Consider the following 23813-nt stretch of genomic DNA (forward strand, 5'->3'; position numbering starts at 1 on the left):
TTTCTGTACGGCTGTAGCATACCTATTTACAAGTTACTTATGATTCCTGTTTTGTTTTTGCACCCGATCAGCCGATAATCGCGTACGATCACGTTATTATTAGCCTTATCACTTCGCCGTGCATGCAACCTGTCACATTAAACGCAAACTGAATTAACGAAACGAGCCTAAGAAGTTTAAATTACGAGCACTTGTACGAGTGCTTGTAAGTCTCGTAGCTCAAAAATTCTCAGAGCGTTATCCGTGGACCTATCTAATCGACGAATCGAGTTCGTTCTTCACCGCGGCAGGTCTGTCTTAAAAAAAAAAATCAGAGTCAGATATTGACCAGTCGTGGTCGCGGAACGTCGTTTCACGTCGCAGTTATCAGGTTTATCGAAATTTCTTTCGTTACGCATCGTCGATTCACCGACTGGTAAACAGCGGACGACTATGTTTGCCCGAGCTTCAAGACAAACGCTGATTAGAGACTATCCGTCATCCGTTCGCGAATGATCCTCCGCGGTCCGCGACGCGAGTGCTCCTGTTGCCAAAGTCGACGCACGTCGATTTTTGGAGCCGTCCACGCCGTCAAGCACCCGTCCAGGTCACGTTGTGGTTGCATCGAACCTGGCTGATAAGGTAAACGTTTGAAATTAACGCAATTAAGTGACGCCAGGATGGCAGGACGAAGACAGAAAAATTCGTGACAAGTGAATGACGGAAGGAGACGAGGGTTGGATGAATGTTCAATTTAAATGAAACTTGATTATCATAAGAGAAAAGAATTAAAAGAAGGTGCTCTTGATCTCCTTCTTTCCCACGAGGACATCGGGTGTTTACTCCTCCACTTTTTTCTATGTAGATTCTATTTTTAATAATTCGTATTATCCCTCGTGCATTCCCGTAACATAATTCTCATTTTGAACTTCTGAAACATTTATTGTGCTTTCAACACAGCGAGTAAAATTCATTTAAATTGACCACTCGTTGTTTGATCATTCATATCGTTCTTGAAGATACCCCAATCTCTATTTTGGACTTTTGAAACGTCGGTCGAGCGTTTGCATTCTATACTACTCGTTCTGACATTTCGAGCTTCTACTTTCTCTACTTCTACACGCTTCTTTCATCAACTATCTGTTTACTGCAAACTTGTGTCAGTGTTCTTCAGCGTCCAGGATGAACAAGAGTGTGCATTACGCGTTGGTGGCGTTCTGGGAGAAGTCAGGGTGCAAAATCGTCGCGGATTATCCTTCCAAGCAGGACCCGGCTCACAGGGCGATCGCCCTTAGCACCGTGGATGGACTGAAACCCCTGGAAAACGACAAGATCAGCCTCGATCGGGGCAAGTAAGCACAGTATTATTTAATCGTGGTTTCATTGAAGCGTTCTAACGATTTTCCAAAACAATATTGGATCCATGTTTCCGAAGAATACCGTTTGGAAATCCTTCTTTCCACCAGGTACACCGTGCACGTGCTGATAAGCGAGCTGCACTACGTCTGTCTGACCTCCAAGCCAGAGTGTCCTGCTTCAGCAGCCACCCTGGAGTCCTGCGTCCACGTGTTCCTGGAAAAATTGCGTAGCGTGTATAGGGAGCTGCCCATCATAGCAGACCTGTCGACGGACCTGTCCAATCTCGCTGTCATCGACCTTTCCAAGCCGCTGAAGAAGATAGTCGTACGTTCGTCCCTTTAATCTGAAGACGTGTTGACCTAATCGTGACCGTAACCACGACGTACGATTAACCCTAGAGTACTATCACTTTTACGTTCGTTAATGCCACTCGGGGGATCCAGTGAACACTTTTCATTTGTGAAATTGTCACTGATGCTCGTGACCTGAAAAATCAAATAAATAACGAGGGTAGATTTGGCTTCTTTTCAGAGCAATCAAGGTTGGGGTAATATTTTGCTATGAACAGGACTATTTTCCGATGTAAACCCCAAAAGTAACGATAGAATGAGTGTTCCAAGCCAAGAGACGTAACGCATACTAATCGCGAGAAAGCACAGCCTCAATTTTGGTACATTAATTAATGATTATTTCAGGAGGAGTACAATCGACAAGAGCCCGACATAATTCCAAGGCTGGAGGGAGAGCTGGCAGAAATTCGCAAGGCCTTGATGGACGGAGTGCAGAAGCTCATGGACAGGGGCGAAAGGCTGGACGATCTCGTTCGAAAGACCCAGAGTCTGCAAATAATGGTAATCGCGGCAATTCGCGACGATCTATCGATCAAACTTTCATTTTCCGATCCCGGCTCGATAACACGTATCGCGAGCAAGGATCCCGTGATTGAATCGCGAGCAGAAAAGTATTTTCATTCAATGACCACGCACGCGCACGGTGCTTACATCTCGCAAATACGACCCCAGCTAGTAGCGTTGAAATCGTTTATTTCCCAAGGGGTAGTCGTGATTACGCTCGTTTTATTTATAAACCCTGAACAGATACCGAGGGCCGTTAATTATGCCAATATCGGGCAACGATTAACGGGTCACGACCCACTAAACGCACAGTCGCGGCTCGACGTTCGCTTTTATCGCCACTCAAAATTCTGCGAACTTTCTGCGTAGCATTCAAAACTACAGACACCATCATCAACGGGGAACATTTTTTGAAGCAAAGTATCGTCCCCTAGAGTAAGATTAAGTTTATATTCTTTAAATATATCTCGTTAAAACGGTGCATTTATGAGTAGCAATTTTTATCGAATACAGTAGAATGTAATGTTTATAAAAGTGATGTTCTAGAGGTCTGAAAAAATTCGGAGTTTGAAAACATATTTAAAAATATCACACACACGCGCGCACAGAAGTATTACTATTACCAAGCATGTGTTTTCACATTTAAATTTCCTTGTCCAGTCTCGAAAAAACTTCTACGTGGCAAAGTCCCACAAAAAGAAGAACATGGTGGCGGCCGCAGCAGCAGCAACTCTCATGTTCGTCTCCACGTCCCTCTTCGTTGTCCTGCTGTACATCGGGATCCTGTGAAGACAAAACATACACCATAAACAACGTCATCGAAATGTACCAGCGAATAAATTATTTATTGCCATTATTGTTAAGCTTCTTATTTCGCGGCCGGGCGTTTCACCCTTGTAACGTGTGTTATATTATTACAAGTATGGACCCAGAAGATGAATTTGACAAATACCTGTGGCAACGTTCACGCGACAGCATTCGGAACCGTCTGAGGCCTCGAGTAATGCTCGTGTGATTACTAAAGTCTTCGGAATCTTAAGCGATGGCGTCCATGTTGATTTTCGAGACAGACTTTGTCGAGCTCCAGGAGGAAATCAAACGCAGAGACGACCACGCAGAATTCATCAGACGCGAGCATTTCATCGCTGCAAAAAAGATACAGGTTAATCATGATCGAACCCAGAAACCGTGGACAAATTGCAGGATATACTTCATTGTTTTTTCGCGATTCGAATGTGGTCGCGATAGGAGCAGGGAAAACTTTACTCGAGTAATCAATGATGAATGAAAGCACTATATTTATTAAACACGTTCGTTTCGTCGAGTTCCTCGGATAACCTTTCAAACTTATAATGTTGTAATTTCTTTTAATGTATTTTCCGACTGCTGCGTTCGAACAATAACTTTTATCGAACGAATAAAACCAATCGTATCTTTAATCGTTACTCCAAATTCACGTCCAGGCGATTCTCTCAAATATTTATCTGGATTATTCCACCCATCTCTGGGTCCCCAGTGAACAAGCATGCAAAAGATGACCCCGCGCTCGATAACAAACCGCTCCTGCAGAAGTTATCGTTCTCCCTCGAACGCGATGCAAGCCTCACTAATAATAAAGCCTCGAGTGTCGTAACGGGAGCTGGTCGCCGAGTTATCGATTATTTAAGGTCAAGATCGTGACACACAATGCTGTGTACGATCCAAGGAGTTAGTGTCGCGCCCCTCTCGATTTTAGAATGGACGATCTGGTCGCTTCTCATTAAGAAATCAACTTTACGAGTACTCGACATTTCCTCGTGATCCATACAAATTCCAAGCTGTACACATTCCAGTTCAGGAATAATTAAAATACCACCTCCCACAACCTTGGACGAAGGTTTCCAAGGCTTGTTTAAGAAAACTAACGATTGTAAGATTTTTATTCTGATACTTGGTTTCCATTTTAGGCGTGGATTCGTGGAATCCTCACTCGAAACCATCACAGGCTGCTGCACGGGAGCGCCATCGTCATCCAGCGCCATTGGCGCGGCTACTGTGTCAGGATTTTCGCTGATAGATACCTGGTCGAGCGTGTTCATAAAATGTGGCAAGATTACTACGATCGAATGGCGACGACGATCCAAGCCGTCTGGCGTGGTTACTGGGTCAGGAAAACAGTCCTCGACATACCAAAAATGCGCCGATGGCTCGAGACTGTTTACGCCAAGAACGACCAAACCGTGGAAGACATGAAGAAGTTGGTATTCGATGGAACATCTCGATGCTTCTTGTGTATTTATAACTTTCGTTTAGGTTCAGGTGCGACGAGATCGAATACGCTGAACGTGCTATGGAACGCGAGTCGATGCAGTGGACGCTGTTCATACTCTTCAAAGTATGCAAGATCTATTCCAACACGTCTTCCTCTAAAGAGGGTTCCGTTAGAAACACGTGTTAGAAACACTTTTAACTTAGCTACACCTTCAAGTTAACCTCGGTACACCTTGCATAACAAACTCTGAACAGCTCCACCATTTACTGAGAACGAAACAGCAGCCAGGAGTGCTCACCAGGATCGACAAGACTCGTTTCACCTTCATCGAAGAGATGCTGAAGTGCTTCGAGTTTAGACACTACACAGGGAAGAAGGGTACCCGCTGTTGCGATTGTAAAATTGACCCTAAACCATCGCTAGTCTTCCGTGGGACCTATTACGAAAGATGCGAAAAGGAGATTCGCGAGATGGAGAGGAGATTGCAAGCTGGTGACATGCCAGTGTTTAGAAGTACGACGATAATCTCCTGTGTCTAATTTCTGCAACGATATTTAAACTCTTTCGGCTGCTCTTTTATTACCCAATGGCGAATCGGCTACTTTAAAGATCAAAGTTCCAAAGATTCTGAGTAGCGCGAAATCTTCAGGTTACCCTTACGAGGACCAGGAGAAGATATCTCGAAAATCGAACCAGGCGTACCAAGAGGCTTCCTTGCACAATCGGTACAAAGTACCCTCGACGAAAAGGCAAAGCACTTGTCGCTCTAAAAAGAAGCTGGATTTGCAGGACCCCTGCGCTGGGACCAACCAGCTCTACCACAAGATAAAGAAGATGGACTGCCACCTAGATCGACTTCGCCTCAAGTGTCCCATTCACGACGTCGTCTACTCGACCTAATCATCTGGAATCTCCACTCCCCAATCAACCAGTTGAGTTTTAATAGCTAAACGACCCCTTTTATTATCTCCAAGATCACAACTCTTCTCCCCCACGATCAACTACAGAATCTACCAACTAAATTCCACGAATCTAAATAGGAGATAAAAGATGGAAAGGAACAAGATACAATGCTACTGGAAACGGTAAATTTTATTAATACATATCGCGTCGTATCCTACGTACAAATAAAATAGCGGGTACTGGATACAGACGTTTCCGTTTAACAGCGTCAGTTATGCATGCATCACGCCTTGCACGCAAGAGGAGTATTGACTGCTTTCGTCATGGAGACTGGTTTCTGACTGAGGTCAGGGTTCGCGCCCTTCTCGACCCTCTTCTGCATGCTCAGGGACGCCTCGTTCCTCTCCATGCAGTGGAATTCGTAGTTCTTCGACTTGGTCTCGGTGGCGGTGCAGGAAGCTGAGCATTCGGCGATTGGTCGTATCGAGAAGCAGATCTTGTCGTCCATCTCGATCACCTTGGTCCTGTGGACGTTGCAACGTTTGTTGGTGGACTGTAGCTCCTTGTGGTAGCCCCACTTCTGGATCTCCTCGTTCGTCCTTCCAGCGTCGACGTCGCTGATGACGTTGCTCGGGCGGTTCCTCACCTGACGCATGCACTCGAATTTATGGACTTTCTTGGCCATCTCCAGGGCTTCACCCTCGCATTGGTTCTTGGTCAGGGCGTAGGCAGCAACGAACTCCTCTGGTCTCCTCATGATGCAGTTCTTCGGGGCCCAGAAGTCGTTCGTGGCGTCGCCGTCGTAGTTGCCGCAGAGACCGCGGATAGAGTTGCGGTACATGACCCATGCCTGTGGATTAGACGTGAATTAGATTTGAGGGTGACTGAAAGATAGGTGAGGTCACTTAATCTTCTACCACTACCCGAAACCACCCTTACCTTCATCGACATGCGTTGTCCATCGTAGACAAGGTGAATGTCGTGTTCGTCAGAGATGACGCCAATGGAGTCGTCAGCGAGCCTGACGATCTCGAAGATGATCTCATCGTTCCGTCTTTCTTGGTAGCTTTTATCCTTGGTGATTTCGATGTCTTTGTCGTTCAGCTTGACCTTGGGCTGGGAATCACCTGGCAGAAGCAGGATCTCTTGGTTGCCGAGGAGAATCTTGATCGCCTTGCGTCCGTCTTCCGTCTCTCTGGCGAGGATGGTCACGCTCATTTCTTTGGGAATACGAAGTTTCTCGCTGCGGTCGACAGGGTCGAGTGTCGGGAAGGTGGTCATCACCACGTGCCAGCAGTTGCCGAGTCTCATAGGGTAATCCTTGCCGTCAAAGGTCTCCACTCGCGTTTTGTCCAAGGTACAGGATGCTAAAAGTAAAAACCGTGGTTAAAAAGTGGTTTCTTCGCAAAACTGAACTTAGACTCCGCCGATACTTACGGTCCAGTCCATCGTGGTCAATCATTTCGTTAAGATTCCCGTTGGCAGACTCAAGGTCTTCACTGGTGATTTGCATCGGACTCAAGTCTATTTTATTGAACATCGCGTCCATACTGGAAGTCTCCACCAACACGTCAGCAGATTGGAGATTGTTCGAGAGCCTGGCTTTGATGTCGATCTTCTTCTTGCCAGCGTTCTGCGGCTTTACGACAGCTATGCGACTGTCGACGTAGTCACTGACAGCGACGAGTCCTACGGCCGTTTCGGCAAGCTCCAAAAGAGATTTGTCTGGTATGTCCAGCGAAACGTCGACCTCGTCCAACAGCATGGCGAGACTGGCAGCCTTCTGGCAGGCTTTGAGGATCTTGTTGCCGTGCTTCATCTGTCCCTGGCACTCCTTGACCATGGCGGACGTCTTGACCTTCTCTTTCATCTCTGTGCTCTGGGTGAGCTTGCCTTGGATGTTGATCTCCTTGTTCTCGGAGCAAGTCTTTCCGTAACGAACGGCGATGTCGAATTCCTTCTTGGGGATGGTCATCATGACGTGTTCGTAGGACGGGAGGATGTTGCTAGTGGAGACAGTCTGAGCAGCTGCGCAGACTTCGTACTGTATGTCCAGGCTGGGCACCTTGGTGTGCCAGTAGAAGAGGGATCGTTCCTTGTTGTCGGCGACGCTGTCTGTCCAGGCGATGGTGATGACGTTGTCAGACTCGAGATCACCCGGTAGTCGCAGCTGCAGGTCTACCACTGTCGCCTTGGCTGCCTTCACACCTTTGCTCACCTCCCTCAGGAACTGTTTCCTACGGTCTACGCTGTCTGCCTTCTTGTCGGATGGTTCCACGGTCGTAGCGATGGGGGTCCATTGTCTGAGATCCTCTGAACCAGGTTTAATGTTCAACGTGTCCAAGGCCACGGTGAAGATCATCGGCTCCTTTAGCTCGTGTTTTAGATTCATGAACAGATCAGTTTTGCAGAAGACGTCATTGACGACCGTCCAGGGGAACCCTAAGCTAACCCCACCATCGAAAGACCAGAACCGGTCCAAGAGCTTGGGAACCGTCTTATCAGTTTCCAGGCTCACTCTGAAAGGTTCGATGTTCTCCGTTGGCACAAGCTTGGACACGATTACTGTCTCGCCGCTGTGCACAATCTGAGTATTCTTGTCCGTGAGCAGAGGACGTAGACTGAGAATGTCGTGGCTGGAGGTGTACGGAACGACGCTGTAATGCACCAACCGTGCCTTTTCCTCGCCCTTCAGGGGCCAGATCTTCATTTGCAGGTTCTTCTTCTCCACGTCGACTCCCAGCTTGACCTTGATGGGCGCGTAGGTTTGGAGGTTAACGTCCACGCCAGAAACGAAGTGCTCGTGCTCGAACGGGGTGACGAAACCGATTCTTCCTTGGATCTTGGACGAGAAGAGCAGACGGACGTCAGATTCCACGTCCAAGTTCAGACCCTGGTTCATTTGAATCGTGTCCTTGCCGCTGCACTTCCACAGCGTTGGGATGTTGAAGGTGAACACGAAGGGCAGACCAGTCTCCGTAGGGAAGCTGAGGGTCACGTCGTACGATGCAAACTCGCTCCAACTTTTGTAATCACCGTTGGTTTGTACCATATTGTTCGAGAACGCTGTGAAAAGTTGAGAATTATTAATCGTCTTCCACGAGTTTAGTGTGACATTCGATACTTACCGGTGAACATCTTGATGAGTTCCGGCTTGTTGAAAGGCAAGAAGCCCGAGCCGAATTTGCTGTTGATTAAAATGTTTCCTTCCAGTGGGATCGGCTCTTCGGGCATGATGTTCAGCTCTTCTGCGAGTTTCTCCGTCTTCAGTTTCTCGTTACTCTTGTCGTCTTTGACATCGAACAACATACGGAAAATAGGTTTTATATTGGACAGCATTCCTACTATCTCGGTGGGAGGTGTCTTGAAGCCGCCGTACGAGGAGAAAAGTCCGTAGTAAAAGGCACGCGGTGTGATGCTGTCCTCGCTGCCGATGTACTTCAAGATGATGCGATGGAACTGGTTCTGATCTTCCGCGACCTTGTCGAAGATGGTACTGTGAGAGTATAGGTAGCTGTAATCTTCAGGATTGAGCATGTTCATGACGGAACGAGCCTTGTAGGCCAGATCCTCGCTGCCAGGGATGGTTAGCCCCGCAAGACTTATGATGCTGGATTTTACAGCGGAGTTGACGTGCTTGCTAGTGTCGTAATTAGTGAAATCGGCCATTCTCTGCAGCATGCTGAACGGAGGGTTGGTCTTCATCAAGAGGAACACGGCCATGCAACGAACTTCGTGAGCCTCCATGGTGTTCAGGTAGATCTTGTAGAGAATCGGACGCGTCAGTTTTGGGAACATCATGGTCATTTTGTTCAAGGAGGACACCATCAACGTCCTCTGGAAGACTGTGATCGTTTCCTTGCCCTCTAGGTAGGGCTCGAAGATGGAGAGTACCCTGGGGTGTCCGATTTTGCCTAAAGCTACGATGTAGGTCTGAATGCGTGGACTGTCGCCGTCCTTGATAGCTTTGGTCAGCTCACGAGCCAGATACGGGATGTACTTCTCCACGACTACCGTGTCGTGTTTGGAGGTGAGACGACCGAAGGTGTGCACTGGGTAACGATTGTGGATGGTCATGCCGTTCACTTGGGCGAGACGTACCAAGTCAGCGAACACCAGGATGGCCGTGGTGTTCAGGAACCTCTCGTTCTTCACTTTCGGGTTGGTGGCCAGTTCCTGGGAAACGAAACTCGTGAATCTTCTCATCAGAAATTATCAGATCGTTCGAGATCTACCCGAGAAAGGGACCTTAGTTTGATACTTACCAGCAAGACTTTGATGTATTCGTCGGTGGGTGTGCGAGCAGTGGTTGGTAGTTTCGAGAGGAGATTGGCAGCCTCCATGCCATCCAAGTCCCTCTCGATGATCCAGTCCTTGATGGTCAGCAGAGCTGGCCCAGTTCCAGCTTGGGTAACCGCGTCCCTTAACACAGTCCAGGCGTTCATCTTGATGGCCTGGCTCTTGTCGTGCGATTTCAGCTCGTTGATCGGCATGTGGATGTCCTTCTCGACCTCCTTCAGTTGCTTCCTGCTCATGGTGCGAATCAGATCGCTGAGGATCGTGAACTTGGCAAGGGTCTCGTGATTGGGGATCTCGCTGGGCTCTTCGAGCTCGATGGACATTTGAGCGACGAGGTCCTTGGCTGCCTTGATCATGTTGATTTCGTCGGATTTGTCGATCACTTTGCCGTTGTAGCCGATGAAGTTGGGCAGGAGAGGATTGCGAGGCGCGTCCTCCAGCGTGGGCTTGGGCTGCCAGAATTCGTGCTCCTCGCTGCTGGAGATGGAGCTGCTAGAGGCGCTGGACGATTTCGATCCGCGGCGACGAAGGTGCTCGCCCTTCTTGAGCGTCTCCTCGCTGGAACTGACGGCGTCCCTACTGTCAGAGGTCAGGATCTGATTCGAGTTGAGGGCCTCCACTCGCTTGTTGGATCTGCGTTCCTCGTTCTCGGAGAACGGATTGTTGTACACGTAGACGAGGTTGCCAGTGGACTCACGAAGGCGCGGCGAAGGCAAAGGGTTCTTCATTCTTTCCATGTTCGCGATGGTCAGGTTCATTACGCTGACCACGATGCCGTTTTGGTTGTCGTAGAAGCGAGGACTGACTAACAGCTGGCTGGTGGTCACTGACGATTGGATGGTGAACCGTTTCAGGTTACCAGAGATGATCACTCTGCTCGTGGAAGATTTCTGCGAGGATCAAGACCGTGAGTATATTATGTACAACTTCATTTTATTGCATACTATGGAGCGAAGTTACTCACCGTGAGGAATCTTCCGTTGTTGTTGGAGCCAGGCTCCCACTTGGTCGCGCCAGTGATGCCAAAGTGGTAGTCCACCCTCTGGTCGCACCTGCTAAAGTTCCTGGTCTTCATGATGTCGATGAGCAGTCCGTCGCCCTTCAGTTTAGGCAACGGGACCAATTCAGGCTTGACGTGACGCATGTGCTCCGGCAGTGGCGTGATGTCGTAGTGAACCTCGCATTTGCCACTGACGGTGTCCTCTATGGCACGAAACATGCCGTAGGGTTCCTCGTCCGTGGGCACTTGGACGCTCTTGCTTCTGATGGCGTTCTCGCCCTGAGTGTCCACCTGGAGCTGGCTGACGATGCTCTTCAGCATGTTCACCTCCCAGGTCGGGGTGTCTTTCTCAACGATCAGGTCTCTGATCACCCCGTGCTTGGTCTTCATCTCGAAGGGCTTGCCAGACATGGGAAGGTCGCGGAGCTCCAACATGTTGTCGGAGATCTCCGAGTCCCAACCGTTTGGCAACCTCTTGTGGATGCGCGCATATTGACACTTGGACACCACAGCGCCCAGAGTGTTATCGTCCTTCGCTTGGACGGTGAGCAGCGCCTTCAGCAGGATACCCGTGTACTGATCGGACAGTTTATGGAGTCCAGTCAGCGTGCGACTTCGTACCAGGTAGGTATACTCGTTGCCAGCCTTCCAACCATGTTCGAACTCGGCTGAAACTGTTCCAACTGCGGATCGAGAAAAATTAGTCACCTTCTGCAATGTTTACCTGGATGAATCTCTGAAGCTTTAAAGACTCGGGATCTACTAGAAGTTATTTACTTGGGAATGCTTGGGATTCTTGAAGAGAGTGGTTCTAGGAGGTTTATGCTTTCACTTACCTAGAATTAAGAGTGTCAGAGGTAGCCACATATTGCAAGCCGTAGAACACCAGAATGTGACACTTCTCGCGAGACTTCCCCTTTTATATGAATATAATTGTATCGTGTCAGCAAAAATGAATCTCGATAGACATTAACTGAACTTGCTCATCGGCGAAAGCATCTTTATCAATCCTCACCCGGGATCCTCGTATCTATCGGCGAGGTCAAGCTCTATTTTCTCGGTAATCAGACTTTAATACTATCCTGTCACAGAAATGAAAATAACGGAAGCACCGGCTCCATTGCGATGACGTTTCATCTTCTGTCGTGCACACCTTTAAGAATTTAATGATTCATTTTGGAGAACTAATAGTGTGCGTAAAATTGACGTGGAAACTTATTTTGAATAAAGAAATGTATTCCAGAGAGAAATAATAAGTATAATATTTGTTTACTTTAAGTGGACAATGTGAGACGATGACAAGGTGAATTAGCTTTGTCATAGTTCTTGGAACAACTACTGTTGTCTACAGAAGTTTCCTGGTGTTGAGTAAATCGATGGCAATTGTTTCCAGTTTCTCTTTTTTTTATATATTAAGTTAAGTTAGGTTATCTTTGAGTTTTCATTCGGAATGTCCAACTTTTGATCTCGGCACTTTACGTAGAATCAATCGTTATGCAAGTGAATTATTGCATTAACAATGGATTAAGTTTCGGTCTTGCAATCTTGCACTTCAGGGAATGCTTTAGGAAATCTATTAATATTATGTGGTAAATATGAGTGGCCCGAGTACCTTTCAATTTCCCATTAAAGGTTCTTTTTAATCAATTTTTCGTACTGCAAACTGTATAAACTTTAAATCAACATGCTTTCTCCCAGAGAATAATCTGATGCTTGAATAACTAATGTTGCGTTTAATTTTCACGTCCTATTAGAATATAATATATTGTAAACGAATATTCTGAACAGTTAAACATAAAAATCTGCACGAGCAATGAAAATGTAACACGTGGGGTCACAAGTTCATGGCAATAGTAACTCACAAACTTCCATTACATGATTGAACACGTTTCGAAACGATATCGCGGTATCAGCATTCTCCCATCGGACTTTTCTCCGATCATAATTTATCGATCGTGCGACCACGCATCAAGCTACAAAGAAACATTCATTAATCACATTTCCAAGTAAAGCGATACTAATTTATCATTAATTCGGAGACACGTAGCCCTCGTTCTTTTCGTAAAATAGTGCAAACGGTGTCGCGCTATTCAAAAAAAAAGGGGACAGATACGGAAAAATAACATTTATTAAAATATATTTTTTTTTTTTTGGTCATCTCATCCTCCACTCGTTAACGACGAATGGAACTTAATTATACAATTACATGTCCCTCCATCGATTTACATTCCTGTTTCGATAACATCCACAACAAAATCATACGACAATAGCCGTCCATGTCACGGTTAATAATACTTTAAGCATATCGCGCGATAAGCGCCGTGCGTTTCATAAATATAATTCTCTTAAATACTAATTAGCGCGGACGAGAAGCGGTTTCCCAGCGGTGCGCGCGGTACTGTCCGTCTCGACGTCCATTTGCGAGATTGTGGCTTTAATGATCGTCATGGGCTCGTATTCCTGAAACGAAAACGAATTCGTGAATTAATTCACCGCAGTCACTCCGACCTCGCCGAATTCGAATCGGTTTCGACGTTAATAATCCCGGAACATTTGTTTCAAACTGTTATTTTTACAGTTTCAAAAATGGCGATCCCCTTTAAACGGTTCACGAATTATAAAAACAATTTCAACGCTCGTTAACCTGCACGAAAATGTTGAAAAATGGTAATTTAAATGGAGGAAATACTTTGCATATATATTAACATTTTTTGATGAAAACTTAGAGAGATATCGTTTGAAATGGGCACTTTCAATATATATATATATATAAAAAGTGGTAATGTTATGCATGCCCATTAAATAAAATTCTAGAATGTGATGATACTTTTTAATATCAAAAATGCCACCTATCCTCAAATGTTTTCTGAATGAAGAAACTAACATCACCCGTCGAGTTTTTCAAACAATTCTCGATCTAAGACACCGGTTAGCGGGACACGTGCCGGTCCGATAAAAAATGATGCAAGCGTGCTTATCGTTTTTCTGCAACATTATCACAATCTAGTTGCAATGTCAGGGACTCCATTAGGAAAAACAGATTACGCGTTCGCAGATTAACGGAAGAAATTACATCACCGACTCTGTCGTCGTTGACCACATTTTTCGTGGCGTTGCAGCATAATCGCACCAACCGTTAAAAAATTGTACCACTCCACGGTGGGTGAGGTCTCGCTCGCGCCACTTGGAAACGAAATTCTCCAATTCAGAGTATCGTGGACTCGGTAACCGACAGTGATTCGAATTCTGTTTCGTCGAGTGCGAAATCAACGGAGACAACGCGACGGCTAGTCTGAAATTATTCTATTAATCCCATTGTTCCGACATCGCCGCGTGGAGCAGAATTTTGAGGGGAAAAAGTATTTCGTGCTGGTGAACTAGAAATATATTCGATAAGTAATTCAAATAATTTCTTTCATTTCTCCGCACGGTATTTTGTCTTCTCCGATAATCACAGACTTCGCGTAAATTCCTCATACTTTCACTTGCCACAAATGCATAAACATATACTTCCAGCTGAAATGAATTTTCTCTCGTAATTTGAATGTTTGTTTCAACGAAAAATACTGAATAAGTCACCTCTTGGCCGTCTACGTCGACTTCCTGAAGGACCTCGTCGAGGACGGAGACGAGTTGGTTGACGTTGTCGATGGTAAAGACTATGGGCGGTTTCAGTTTCAGGATGTTGTCGTCGGGCCCGTCGCTGCTGACGAGGACCTTCTTGTCCTTCATCCTGTTGACGACGTACTTCGCCTCCGCTGTCGCTGGTATCCTCTTGGTCCTGTCGCGCACCAGCTCGATACCCACGAACAGTCCCACGCCTCTCACGTCACCAATTATCTTCCTCCGTTTGGCCAGCTTCCTCAGCTCGGAGAGCAAGTACTTTCCCACCTTGAGCGCGTTCTCCTGAAGATTCTCCTGCACTATCACTTCCATCACGGCGTTCGCTATCGCGCAGGAGACAGGATTGCCACCGTACTGAAGTGCACGGAGAAAAGGAAGTCAAAGTAAGTACACGGAATATAGAATAAATACCCGGAAATATAAAAATTCACCGTAGAGGGTGGAATCCCTTACAACATATATATTCCAAGTATTTGTAACAGAATCTTGGTTTCCACGCGAAAAATTATTTGATTCTTCGTCAATTACCGTATTAAAGTACTCGATCCCAGTGGCTTTGAAGCTTCCAGCGATGGCTGGGGTGGTGATGACAGCCGCCACTGGGTGTCCATTGCCCATGGGCTTGCCCACGGTGACGATGTCGGGGATGACGTCTTCGCCATAGACTTGGAAGGCCCACATATGACTTCCCACCCTGCCAAAGCCAACTTGGACCTCGTCGGCGATGCAAACGCCGCCAGCCTCGCGAACGTGCCTACACCCATGATATTTTTATATTAACCAACTTTGCTGGAACAGAATGATTGGTCGAAAGTAGGCAACACCGTGTACCTGTACGCGTTTCTGAAATAATTCTGAGGGGGTAGAATTTGTCCTCCGACGGACATCAGGCTCTCAGCGATGAACGCGCAGACGTTGCGACCCTGCGTCTTCAGGTTCTGGCAAATGTCCTTCACGTCGTTCGCGTACTTCACCCCGAGATCCTCGCCTGGATAGTCGGTTTCGCGATACTTTCCACGGTAGACGTCTGGACAGGGTGCCTAGGGGGCATATGAGACGCCATGAATTTGACGTGAAATTCTTGTTCGTGCTTGTTCGGTTCCGTAGTACTTCGTAATAGCAAGGATTTATTAAGGATTTATTAAGGATTTATTAAGGGTGGTTATTACGACCAAACTTTATATGGAGCATCGAAGTCGTTGAAGTCAGCATTAGAAAAAGTAGTTAATTCGTCCTTACCACGTGAACCCAGTCCTTCTTGCCAGGTCCGTTCGGTTTGTTGAACTTGTACGGCGATATATCGATCATCGAGGTCAAATGGCCGTGATAAGCACTAAAACCAGAAAGAACAACGATGAACGAAAACCTTCCCCCAGTCCCCGAGTCTGTTCTCTAAGTTAAACCCTACAAAGTAATATCTTTTATCTTTTCAGTGCTCCTACGTTGTCCTCCGTGCGAAGATAAAGCTAAGAGAATTGGCTTTCGTCTTCGACGATAAAACGAGGATCCCTGAAAATGTTATTCTCTCATCGATTGCTATCCGAGAAACGAAAAAAATAAAAAAAAAAAAAAATAAAAAAAAAATTAAAAAAAAAATTGCATTGAACCGTTGGGCAACCGAGCACCTACTATTGGGAGCCGAGAAGAATGCATCTGAGCGTTTACAAAGAATTCGTGTTCGTGCTGTCGGTCGTGTTACTTTATGGAAGCGAAAATTTTGATGAAATAATTTTTCTTTGGACCTTTCAAGGATTGTCTGTAGTTTTTCTGAAATCTTAGGTCGCGTTCTTCTCAGCTCGCATAGTATACGCTTCACACTAGCTTCCGTATCGGTAACAAGGCAAAGGGGGGGCGCAGGAGATGTATGATTACGTTATCAACGGACCTAATTTCGTGCAATGAAGATTTCGATGCGGTCGGTGCAACTATGATGGTTCACGGGTCATTTGCGAAGCGCTGTAACGTTACGAGCAAAAAGAGAATGAAACTAAGATGTGTGCGGCGCAGCTGCAACGAGCGTGGGTGTAACACGAGATTAATAGTGCACTCGCACGCTGACAACAACAATGTCACAATTGTTTCTTTATCAGAGGAAAGGTTTCCCTGGTCTCTTCTTCCTTGGCAATTTTTTCTTCAACTTTCCGATCGATCCCTATCCGTCCGAATACGAGTAATCGAATTGCAATTTCGTCTGAATTTAAATCTCTCGACCTCCCTCGCCCCCTTTGCAAGCACACTCCTCGCCTCGCTTCTTTCCTATCGTAAACATTCATCTGTCCCCAACAGGTCCGGCTCCAATCGCCCTGTAGGACGGTGAATCCTCTCTAACATTGTATAAAAGAGTACTTTTGTTTCAGAATTTCGCCTCCTCTTGTCGTGTTGCGTACGTGGCACGTTCGTGTCACCTAAAACGACAATAGCTTTATGTTGGGCGACCGTAAGCGTCGAAATTCGTCGTGGCGAGCGTCCCATCGACATCGTCGGATTCCCAAATCGATCTTCGTTGGACATTCTGGACGAATCAACAGGCTGTAAACAGGTAAAAAGAAAACCCACTCGATTAGTCAACGGTCGAAACATGGATCATTAACGAAACTCGTTTACACGTGGCCGTTTCTCAGTGGTCAAGAACCATCGAGCTCGTACGCCCCTCCGTTATTCGGATCGTTCTCGCATTGGCTATCCCCCGGTCTACTATCGACTAGACGTCGTCGAGAATTCTCGTTGAAGTCGTAGGACTCCTACGCGAAAAACGAACAAAGGGTTCCACTGTAAATCTTTCAGAATCGTCGCACGAGACCCGCCGCCGTTGGGAGCGGAATCTCGTTGCGCTTTCTCACTGTTTCTCTGTGACTTTTCGTTCCTTCTTTTGCGACCAAGCCGTGTGACAGGCGCCAAAGATGGCTGTTTGTTGCAAGATCGAGGAGAAGTTAGAATTTTAATCGTAGAGTGTTAGATACGTTTCACAGGGGACCATTTAAAGTCTGGAGGAATTGTTTAGAGGAATTGTTTAGCTGTTGAAATTTATGAAAATGTCCATCTGTGGCACGAGCACTCGAAACAGAGGATACATTGAGATGGAAAAGCCATAAGCAGCGAGGCCCTGCTGAGTGCAGGGAGTCGAGGCAGACTTAATTTTCCACCGAAGGCCACTTTTCTCGCTCCAATCTCTCTACCCCCCACCACCGATGCTTTCCCACCTATCTAGCTTCCAATTGGGTGTTGACCTCCAGCAATCAATTCAGTCTACCTCGACTTGCCGATACATAGCAACCATTTCGCCCTGTTTTCTCTTCAACTGCAACTCGGTCTCTTTCAAACATTCTCGAATAACTTCCGAAGCCCAGGTCAACTTCGTGACCCTGCATAGCGCACGAAAGTAATCAAGGAGCGAAATCGTTACGTGTTGCGGTCTCGTTTAATCGAAGCACGTCGTTTTCCATTTTCGTGCTCCACTTCTCTCTGACTTACTGATCGAGAGTGATGATGTCGCTGTTCTTGGTGTGCGTCTGAGCGAGACGCAGGGCGAGATCGTTGGCCTCGCTGCCAGAGTTCACCAGGAAGCAAACGGAGAGTGGTTCCGGAAGCAGCGAAGTCAGACGACTCGCGCAGATCACCAGGTCATCGTGGAGGAAACGATTGTTGGTGGAGAGCAACGCCATTTGCTCCTGGCCAGCGCGAACCACCGCTGGATGGCAATGGCCGACTGTAAGTAAACGTGTTCTACTTAATTCCGCCATGGGAAATTGACATCGATCAACAACAACAGAGGCCAACTCAATTGTCGATATACAAAGTGTTGATAACAAATACTTTTAAGCAAACCAAGGTCATAAATTCTTTGGAAAAATGTGTGGACGCGAAACGAAATTAAACCGACACGATAAAGACTCTCTCGACAATAAACACGGTGGAAATTTCCGTACCGATTAAAAGCGACGATACTACTCGTTTTCATCGACCAAGTAATAAATGGAACGATTTGTATCTGGGAGATACAATTCCATTTTTGGAAAAATGAGATTAAATGGGATTAAAAGAGATTTTGAAAATGTAGATAATAGAGGTGCGAGTCGGGAGTCGCGTGAGATTATACAGGCTTAGACCGAGTGTTTTTCTATGTTTGAAGAAGTTTGAATTTTTCCGCCTACCCATACGCGTGACATTTGATTCAAATTAATCTCTTGTTTTTCCGAATCGGAATCGAGATATCTATGATAGTAGGAATGTTTACGACACCCGTTTGATATATGAGCGAATTGACAGTCAAATGTATTTCAGTTAATGTATTTTTATTTTTACTTTTCCACCTGTTCTTCTTAGGTCGATAAAATAAATTCTAACGTTCGTGCCAGCAACAGCTTGGAATATTTGATAAATTACGTCTCTTCCTTGACCCGCGTTTTTTCTAAGCTCGTTGTTCAACAATTTTTATTTATACAACCTCCTGTTATAAGATACTTTTGCGTACCGTGGGCAACATTGTTGATGCAATCCAAGTAACGATTCCCCCTCTCGTCGTACATGTACTGCCCCTCGGCTCTGACGATCTTCAGCGGATTCGACTTGTAAAACAATTTGCACGACTGGCTGCGAACACGATTATTCCCCGTGTGTTACGTCGCTCGTTAATAAAGCCGGTATCGTTATGCTCGACGACAGCGAACAACGAGTATGGAAAGGAATCGATCAAACTCACCCGATATGGCGCTCGCGGAGCCTGATCGTCTCCGATTTAGGCATTTGTTCCAAAGACTCTGCCATGGCAAAAAATGACGTCTGTGAAAAGATAAAAAGTTATTCGAGATCTGATTGAAATTTTAATTCATGCATTTAACAGGTCTGACAGGTTTTTATAAAAAATTGGAAGTCGATTGAATTTACTTATATAGGGATTTTGGAGGCTTTAAAAACCGTCCAGATTTTATGACGTTTTATCTCTTATTTTTGATCAAAGTTGAATGAAGTAAGACGAAGCGTTTCTATTTTAATATTTCTTTTAGAAATTTAACAATAATGAAACAAATATTCATATCGGGCTTTCGGCAATTCCTTCGATGTTATCTAGAGCTAACGTTGAGAGTCCCTTTTGTCTAATAACATCATGGAATTTCTCGTCGGATGGGAACACATCTAAGACGATTAATGGCCACATAATTAATTTATGAAAAGCGACTAACACGTGAAAGCTGAGTATCGGACGTTCCCCATGGGATAAGTAACTTTCCAGCGGCTGATAAGTGCACGTGATTACTACGTGGAAGTAGTACTTCCATACACTCTTTCGTCCATAGTCGCCATGACGCGCGATAAATCGAGTTTTAGGAAAAACAACATATCTCTCTGTTCTGTATAACGTACACGTCTGTATTCGCTATCACTTATCACTGTATTTAAATTGACATACTCTTTTAATCGAGCCGCCTTCTTTAACCCCTAAACCGAACTTGCACCATAACAGCCCGATACGATGGGTTATAAATAAGTCCAGCGTTTCCATGAAGTTATTTTAGAGGAAGTTTATTGGCATGCGTGGACGATTATGTCTGGTATATGTATGAATCCTACAGCAATTTATTATACCTTCGCATGAATGGTACAAATGAAGATTTAGTTATCGGACTATATTATTTTAAGAAGAGGCAAGAGTATCGAATAGAAATGAAAAGAAACGGAGATAAAATTAACGAAGAACCATCGCCACTACCATGACAATCACCCCAATGTACCCATGACTCCTCCGAACAAGTCAAGTCTCCATAAAAGTTAGTCAAACAACTTCAAACAACTTCAAACAACTTCAAAAACCTCACGTCAAACCTCCGTCACCAATTATTACAGAAGAAAAATCAACACAAAACGACCCATTCGATCGCGCGAATGAACAACAGATCTTTCATGGATCGAAACGAGTGAAAAGAACTTGAAACGGACCACGGTAGGCGCCGAAGGCGCGAACGATGAAGTATTCAACGGGACGCGCGCAGAAAGTAGCCCGCGAAAGCGTTTCGTCACGAAGGAACGCCCACGCGCGCTCAGATTGCCTGACAGAAGGAGCGTAGACGGCGATGATCGTACCTGAACTCGTGGTAATAGTAAATCACGGTTCCTCGACTTCTGAATGCAGCCGTCAGCTCAGTGCCGCGACCTACTCCGGTGACGTCATATATAGAGCTTGCCGATTGTGCGGAAGAAAGCGGGGGGCTGCGCGCGCATTGTCCTCTTCGCCCTAAAGCGATGTTAGAACACTCGTTGCCCCACCCCAGCGGACGCATTATCATCGCCTTCGCTAATCGCGACGCGTGCAAGCCGACACAGGATCGAGACTATTCTTTCGATTGCTCCTATCGCCACCTCCGACACAATTTTTCAAGACCCACTTAACGAGGGGGTTGAACTGAACAGGACACAGGGAAAATGGAAGCCAGTGATGGGCAAAAAACCCTAAGCTTCGAATAAATCTGAAGTTTGCCGATGCGTGTTTGTCTCGTTTCTTCTGTCGAACATTTTCCAAAGAAGGAAACGAGACAAACACATCGGCAAACTTCAGATTTATTCCAAGTCTAGGGCTTCGCCCATCGCTGATAGGGGTCTTGGAATGGGACAGGGTTTCAGGAAAGTTCTTCGGTACACTCCTTTCACTATGAACTCCTCTATGAACGTTCTACCAAACCCTCCATCTGTCCAATTTTTGATCGACGAACATCCAGCGAGAACTGGAGTTCGATCTTGCTTGTTAGGGGCCCGGTTTGTTTGAAGAGTCGCAGTCGAGTGCGGGCAGTGCAAAAGTAGATAATAAAAGGAAACGGTTGGAGGTCCGTGATTGTTCGTTGAATAGAGTGGAATCAGAAGAACGATACATAGGTTGAACGAAGTGGGATCGCTGACGCTCCAATCAATTCCGCCACTTCTCTGTTTCGGTGCCGGATACACCAACGGAGATATTGCGAGGAGGAAGAGCGCTTCGCGGCTCTTACGACATCGAGGCAGAGGAACGTGACGGGACTGTTTATCGGATGAAGTAAAATTTGAAGAACGTCGGTGATCAAACCGCGTAGATCCAGTTTTTCTCTTGGCACTCCTCGTCGAGGAGGAATAGTCGTCATAAATGTTGCAAGATAAATGGGTAAGGAGGAATCTAGCGAGGCTGTGATGGTAAATTATATTCCAAAAAGGTGGAAGAAGCGTGACTGAATCCAAGCGTCGCCGTGCGTAGTAAAGTTCTTGTTGAATAATGTATTTTGTCGTAGCAATTCTAAAAACAGTAAAATTTTCAAATTCATTCTAACGAGTTCCAGTAAAATTCCCTCGTGGAAAAGTTGCGATAGGACTAGCGTTGCGGGAACTAATAATAGGTGACCGTGAAAAATAGAAACGCAATAGAACCGCGTCGATTGTGGCAAGAACGCAGTTGTCGCTATATAATTGAACTATTACTTTGCATGCGTTATTTAATCGACGATAGTAGTGCGACGCCGAATGAGCCTTCGGGACAAGCTCCGTTTTAACGAATTCGTGATGGGGTGTCATTCATTGTTTTTATCCTGTCCTTATCGTATTACATAAAACAGCGCATTGTTATCGTTGCTGCATAAAATTACAGATCGGATTTCGGCACGAGTTACTCCAATCTCGTTTAGCGTAATTTCGGATAAGCTTTATCATCGAGTGCCTGAAATCAGCGGGCTTTATTTTTGATTCTCGCTAATTCGGACGACACGGTGAAAGATAGCGTCTGTAGGACACTACGTGATCGGATAAAATAATTAGAATTTGGACAAATAAATTTGATTCGACTAGAGACTAGAGAATTTATTGCTACGCCATAAATCGTTGTTAAGAGAAACGAAACAAATGAGAAATATAATATTAACGAAACAACTCAACGATCGATTTTGTCGAAAGCCAGTTTTGCAAATCGTTATTTCGCCTTTCGAGCACGGCGATTAAATTACGCCGGCACGTGACTAGGTGAAATCAATCACGCTCGCGTATTTGTGAACGATAACCGCGAGTCGAAGAACTGATTGCGAGCGAGAAGTGGGCTGGTTTTATCGTGCGTGAACGTAATTGGTCGTTGGTTCGGTAACGACGCATGCACGTTCACGGGGTAAGCAAACTCTCGAATCGATAGGCGTCGATTAATGGAACTGGATCAGAGTGCCAGAGATGGGCGCGATTTTTCGTTCGCATGCGCGACGCATTAGAAATGCACTTGTGCATTTTGAGCACGATGCAACTACGCGCAATCTAATATTGTTACGTTCAACGAGTTCCTCGCTTCTCGCTAATAAATTTTGAAACAAAAATTTTAGTTCGTTACCACGTGGCGAGTTAATTAATTTTCGAAGACAGCGTCAATCACCTCGATGAGTTTGATATCTTCTGGAAGCGGTTCGATATTCTTCCGAATCGTCGACGAAAGGGATTCTCGCGGTTCGATCGGCGATCGTTGATTTATCGATCGTAATCGCGCGTCGCGCTTGAAACAACGTTGTCGTCGCGCGATACACTGAAACTCGCACGTCTATTGATAGTTTCATGCAAAGGAGGGCGACCTCGTGTATAATAATCGCCTGACATTGGCATCGTAACTGACAAACGAGACTAGCGCGACATAGAAGTGTTTTTCTCGGCTGACACGCGGCCACGATCATCTCTCGTTCCCTGCTCCATTATTATTCATCCGACTCCATTGTCTCTGGTGATCGATATCTGGACAATCGAATGTTAATCGGCCTTTCTTCCTGGTATTTGACAAAAAGAATTTTTCATTCAGCGTGGACGTAATTAATTTTATTTCGATCGTGTTCTCCTAGATTAATGAATTTAATCTTGACGTTGTTTACTCGCACAGATTTAATATAATGAATATTCATATAACGTCGATTAAATCTCATATGTAAACTTTCTACATTGCAGATTCAATTTTGATATTAAAAATTTCCTAAAATCGATTTGCTTTCTGAAGATCCAGTAAGATATTACTTTCCTTGTCACTGCCTGAGTCTCTATACTACCGCATAAGTAATCGGCATGTATTCGTTTCAATAAATATCTCTGTCATTTCGAGATGAGCGTGCACTCTCTCATCGAACATCTCGCACCTGTGCAAACCCGTTTGCTCGTCGAGAGTTCCCAATGGAAAATTTCCCCGAGCTCCTTGATCGTTATCGTTGTTATTGACAGATTATCGTTGCGAACTAACGCGAATGATTCCGTTTGTCGGTCGCGCGTACGATCGTCAAACAATGTTAGATTTCTTTTGCCAGCTGGACGATCCAGGCGTCACGCGAGGCGAAAGCGTGTCCACGAGACAAAAACGATTGGTAATAAACATTCAGCAAATGAATTTCATTAGCATAGACCAGCATTTGCCGTGCATTTCAACGAGACACTCAGAAATTTTCCATTATTCATCCGGCCCTGGTTTTTCTTCACCTTCGCGAGCTTGTCGATTTGCGACGCAGTTACTCGTAAACAAAATGTTTTTCTGTATTTAATTAGTTAGAGTTCAAGTTCCGTTCAAAAACAAACTATCGAA

At 45.6% G+C, this 23813-nt stretch overlaps 4 protein-coding genes across 7 annotated transcripts; 2 read left to right on the forward strand and 2 right to left on the reverse strand.

Moving 5' to 3' along the window:
- Window positions 1-21: 21 nt before the first annotated feature.
- On the forward strand, window positions 22-3035 carry LOC128889186 (uncharacterized). Its single transcript, XM_054146593.1, has 5 exons — window positions 22-621; window positions 1144-1331; window positions 1446-1662; window positions 2034-2189; window positions 2853-3035. The coding sequence occupies exons 2-5, from the start codon at window positions 1162-1164 to the stop codon at window positions 2979-2981; spliced, it is 672 nt and encodes a 223-aa protein (XP_054002568.1). The 5' UTR covers window positions 22-621; window positions 1144-1161; the 3' UTR covers window positions 2982-3035.
- A 199-nt stretch (window positions 3036-3234) lies between these two features.
- On the forward strand, window positions 3235-5134 carry LOC128889172 (spermatogenesis-associated protein 17-like). The gene is made up of 4 exons (XM_054146557.1): window positions 3235-3354; window positions 4139-4428; window positions 4485-4566; window positions 4698-5134. Exons 1-4 carry the CDS (start codon window positions 3235-3237, stop codon window positions 4980-4982), a joined length of 777 nt encoding a protein of 258 aa, XP_054002532.1. The 3' UTR covers window positions 4983-5134.
- A 383-nt stretch (window positions 5135-5517) lies between these two features.
- Window positions 5518-11632, reverse strand: LOC128889178 (vitellogenin-like). The gene is made up of 7 exons (XM_054146573.1): window positions 11482-11632; window positions 10610-11328; window positions 9612-10535; window positions 8475-9522; window positions 6784-8412; window positions 6286-6713; window positions 5518-6196 (listed from the first exon to the last, which is right to left on the reverse strand). Exons 1-7 carry the CDS (start codon window positions 11510-11512, stop codon window positions 5630-5632), a joined length of 5346 nt encoding a protein of 1781 aa, XP_054002548.1. The 5' UTR covers window positions 11513-11632; the 3' UTR covers window positions 5518-5629.
- A 1123-nt stretch (window positions 11633-12755) lies between these two features.
- LOC128889182 (alanine--glyoxylate aminotransferase 2-like) lies at window positions 12756-22770 on the reverse strand. Of its 4 annotated transcripts, none has more exons than XM_054146586.1 (9): window positions 22635-22770; window positions 18969-19048; window positions 18741-18859; window positions 17741-17975; window positions 15509-15602; window positions 15101-15309; window positions 14798-15023; window positions 14225-14623; window positions 12756-13105 (listed from the first exon to the last, which is right to left on the reverse strand). In XM_054146586.1, the coding sequence occupies exons 2-9, from the start codon at window positions 19031-19033 to the stop codon at window positions 12998-13000; spliced, it is 1455 nt and encodes a 484-aa protein (XP_054002561.1). In that variant the 5' UTR covers window positions 19034-19048; window positions 22635-22770; the 3' UTR covers window positions 12756-12997. The 4 variants fall into 4 exon arrangements, with proteins under 4 accessions (XP_054002561.1, XP_054002559.1, XP_054002558.1 ...); XM_054146584.1 differs by having other exon boundaries at window positions 22593-22739; XM_054146583.1 differs by lacking the exon at window positions 22635-22770 and adding an exon at window positions 20348-20508.
- Between the last annotated feature and the right edge of the window lie 1043 nt (window positions 22771-23813).

This window comes from Hylaeus anthracinus, unplaced genomic scaffold, assembly GCF_026225885.1.
Source record: "Hylaeus anthracinus isolate JK02 unplaced genomic scaffold, UHH_iyHylAnth1.0_haploid 11997, whole genome shotgun sequence".
In the NCBI taxonomy this organism is placed as follows: domain Eukaryota; kingdom Metazoa; phylum Arthropoda; class Insecta; order Hymenoptera; family Colletidae; genus Hylaeus; species Hylaeus anthracinus.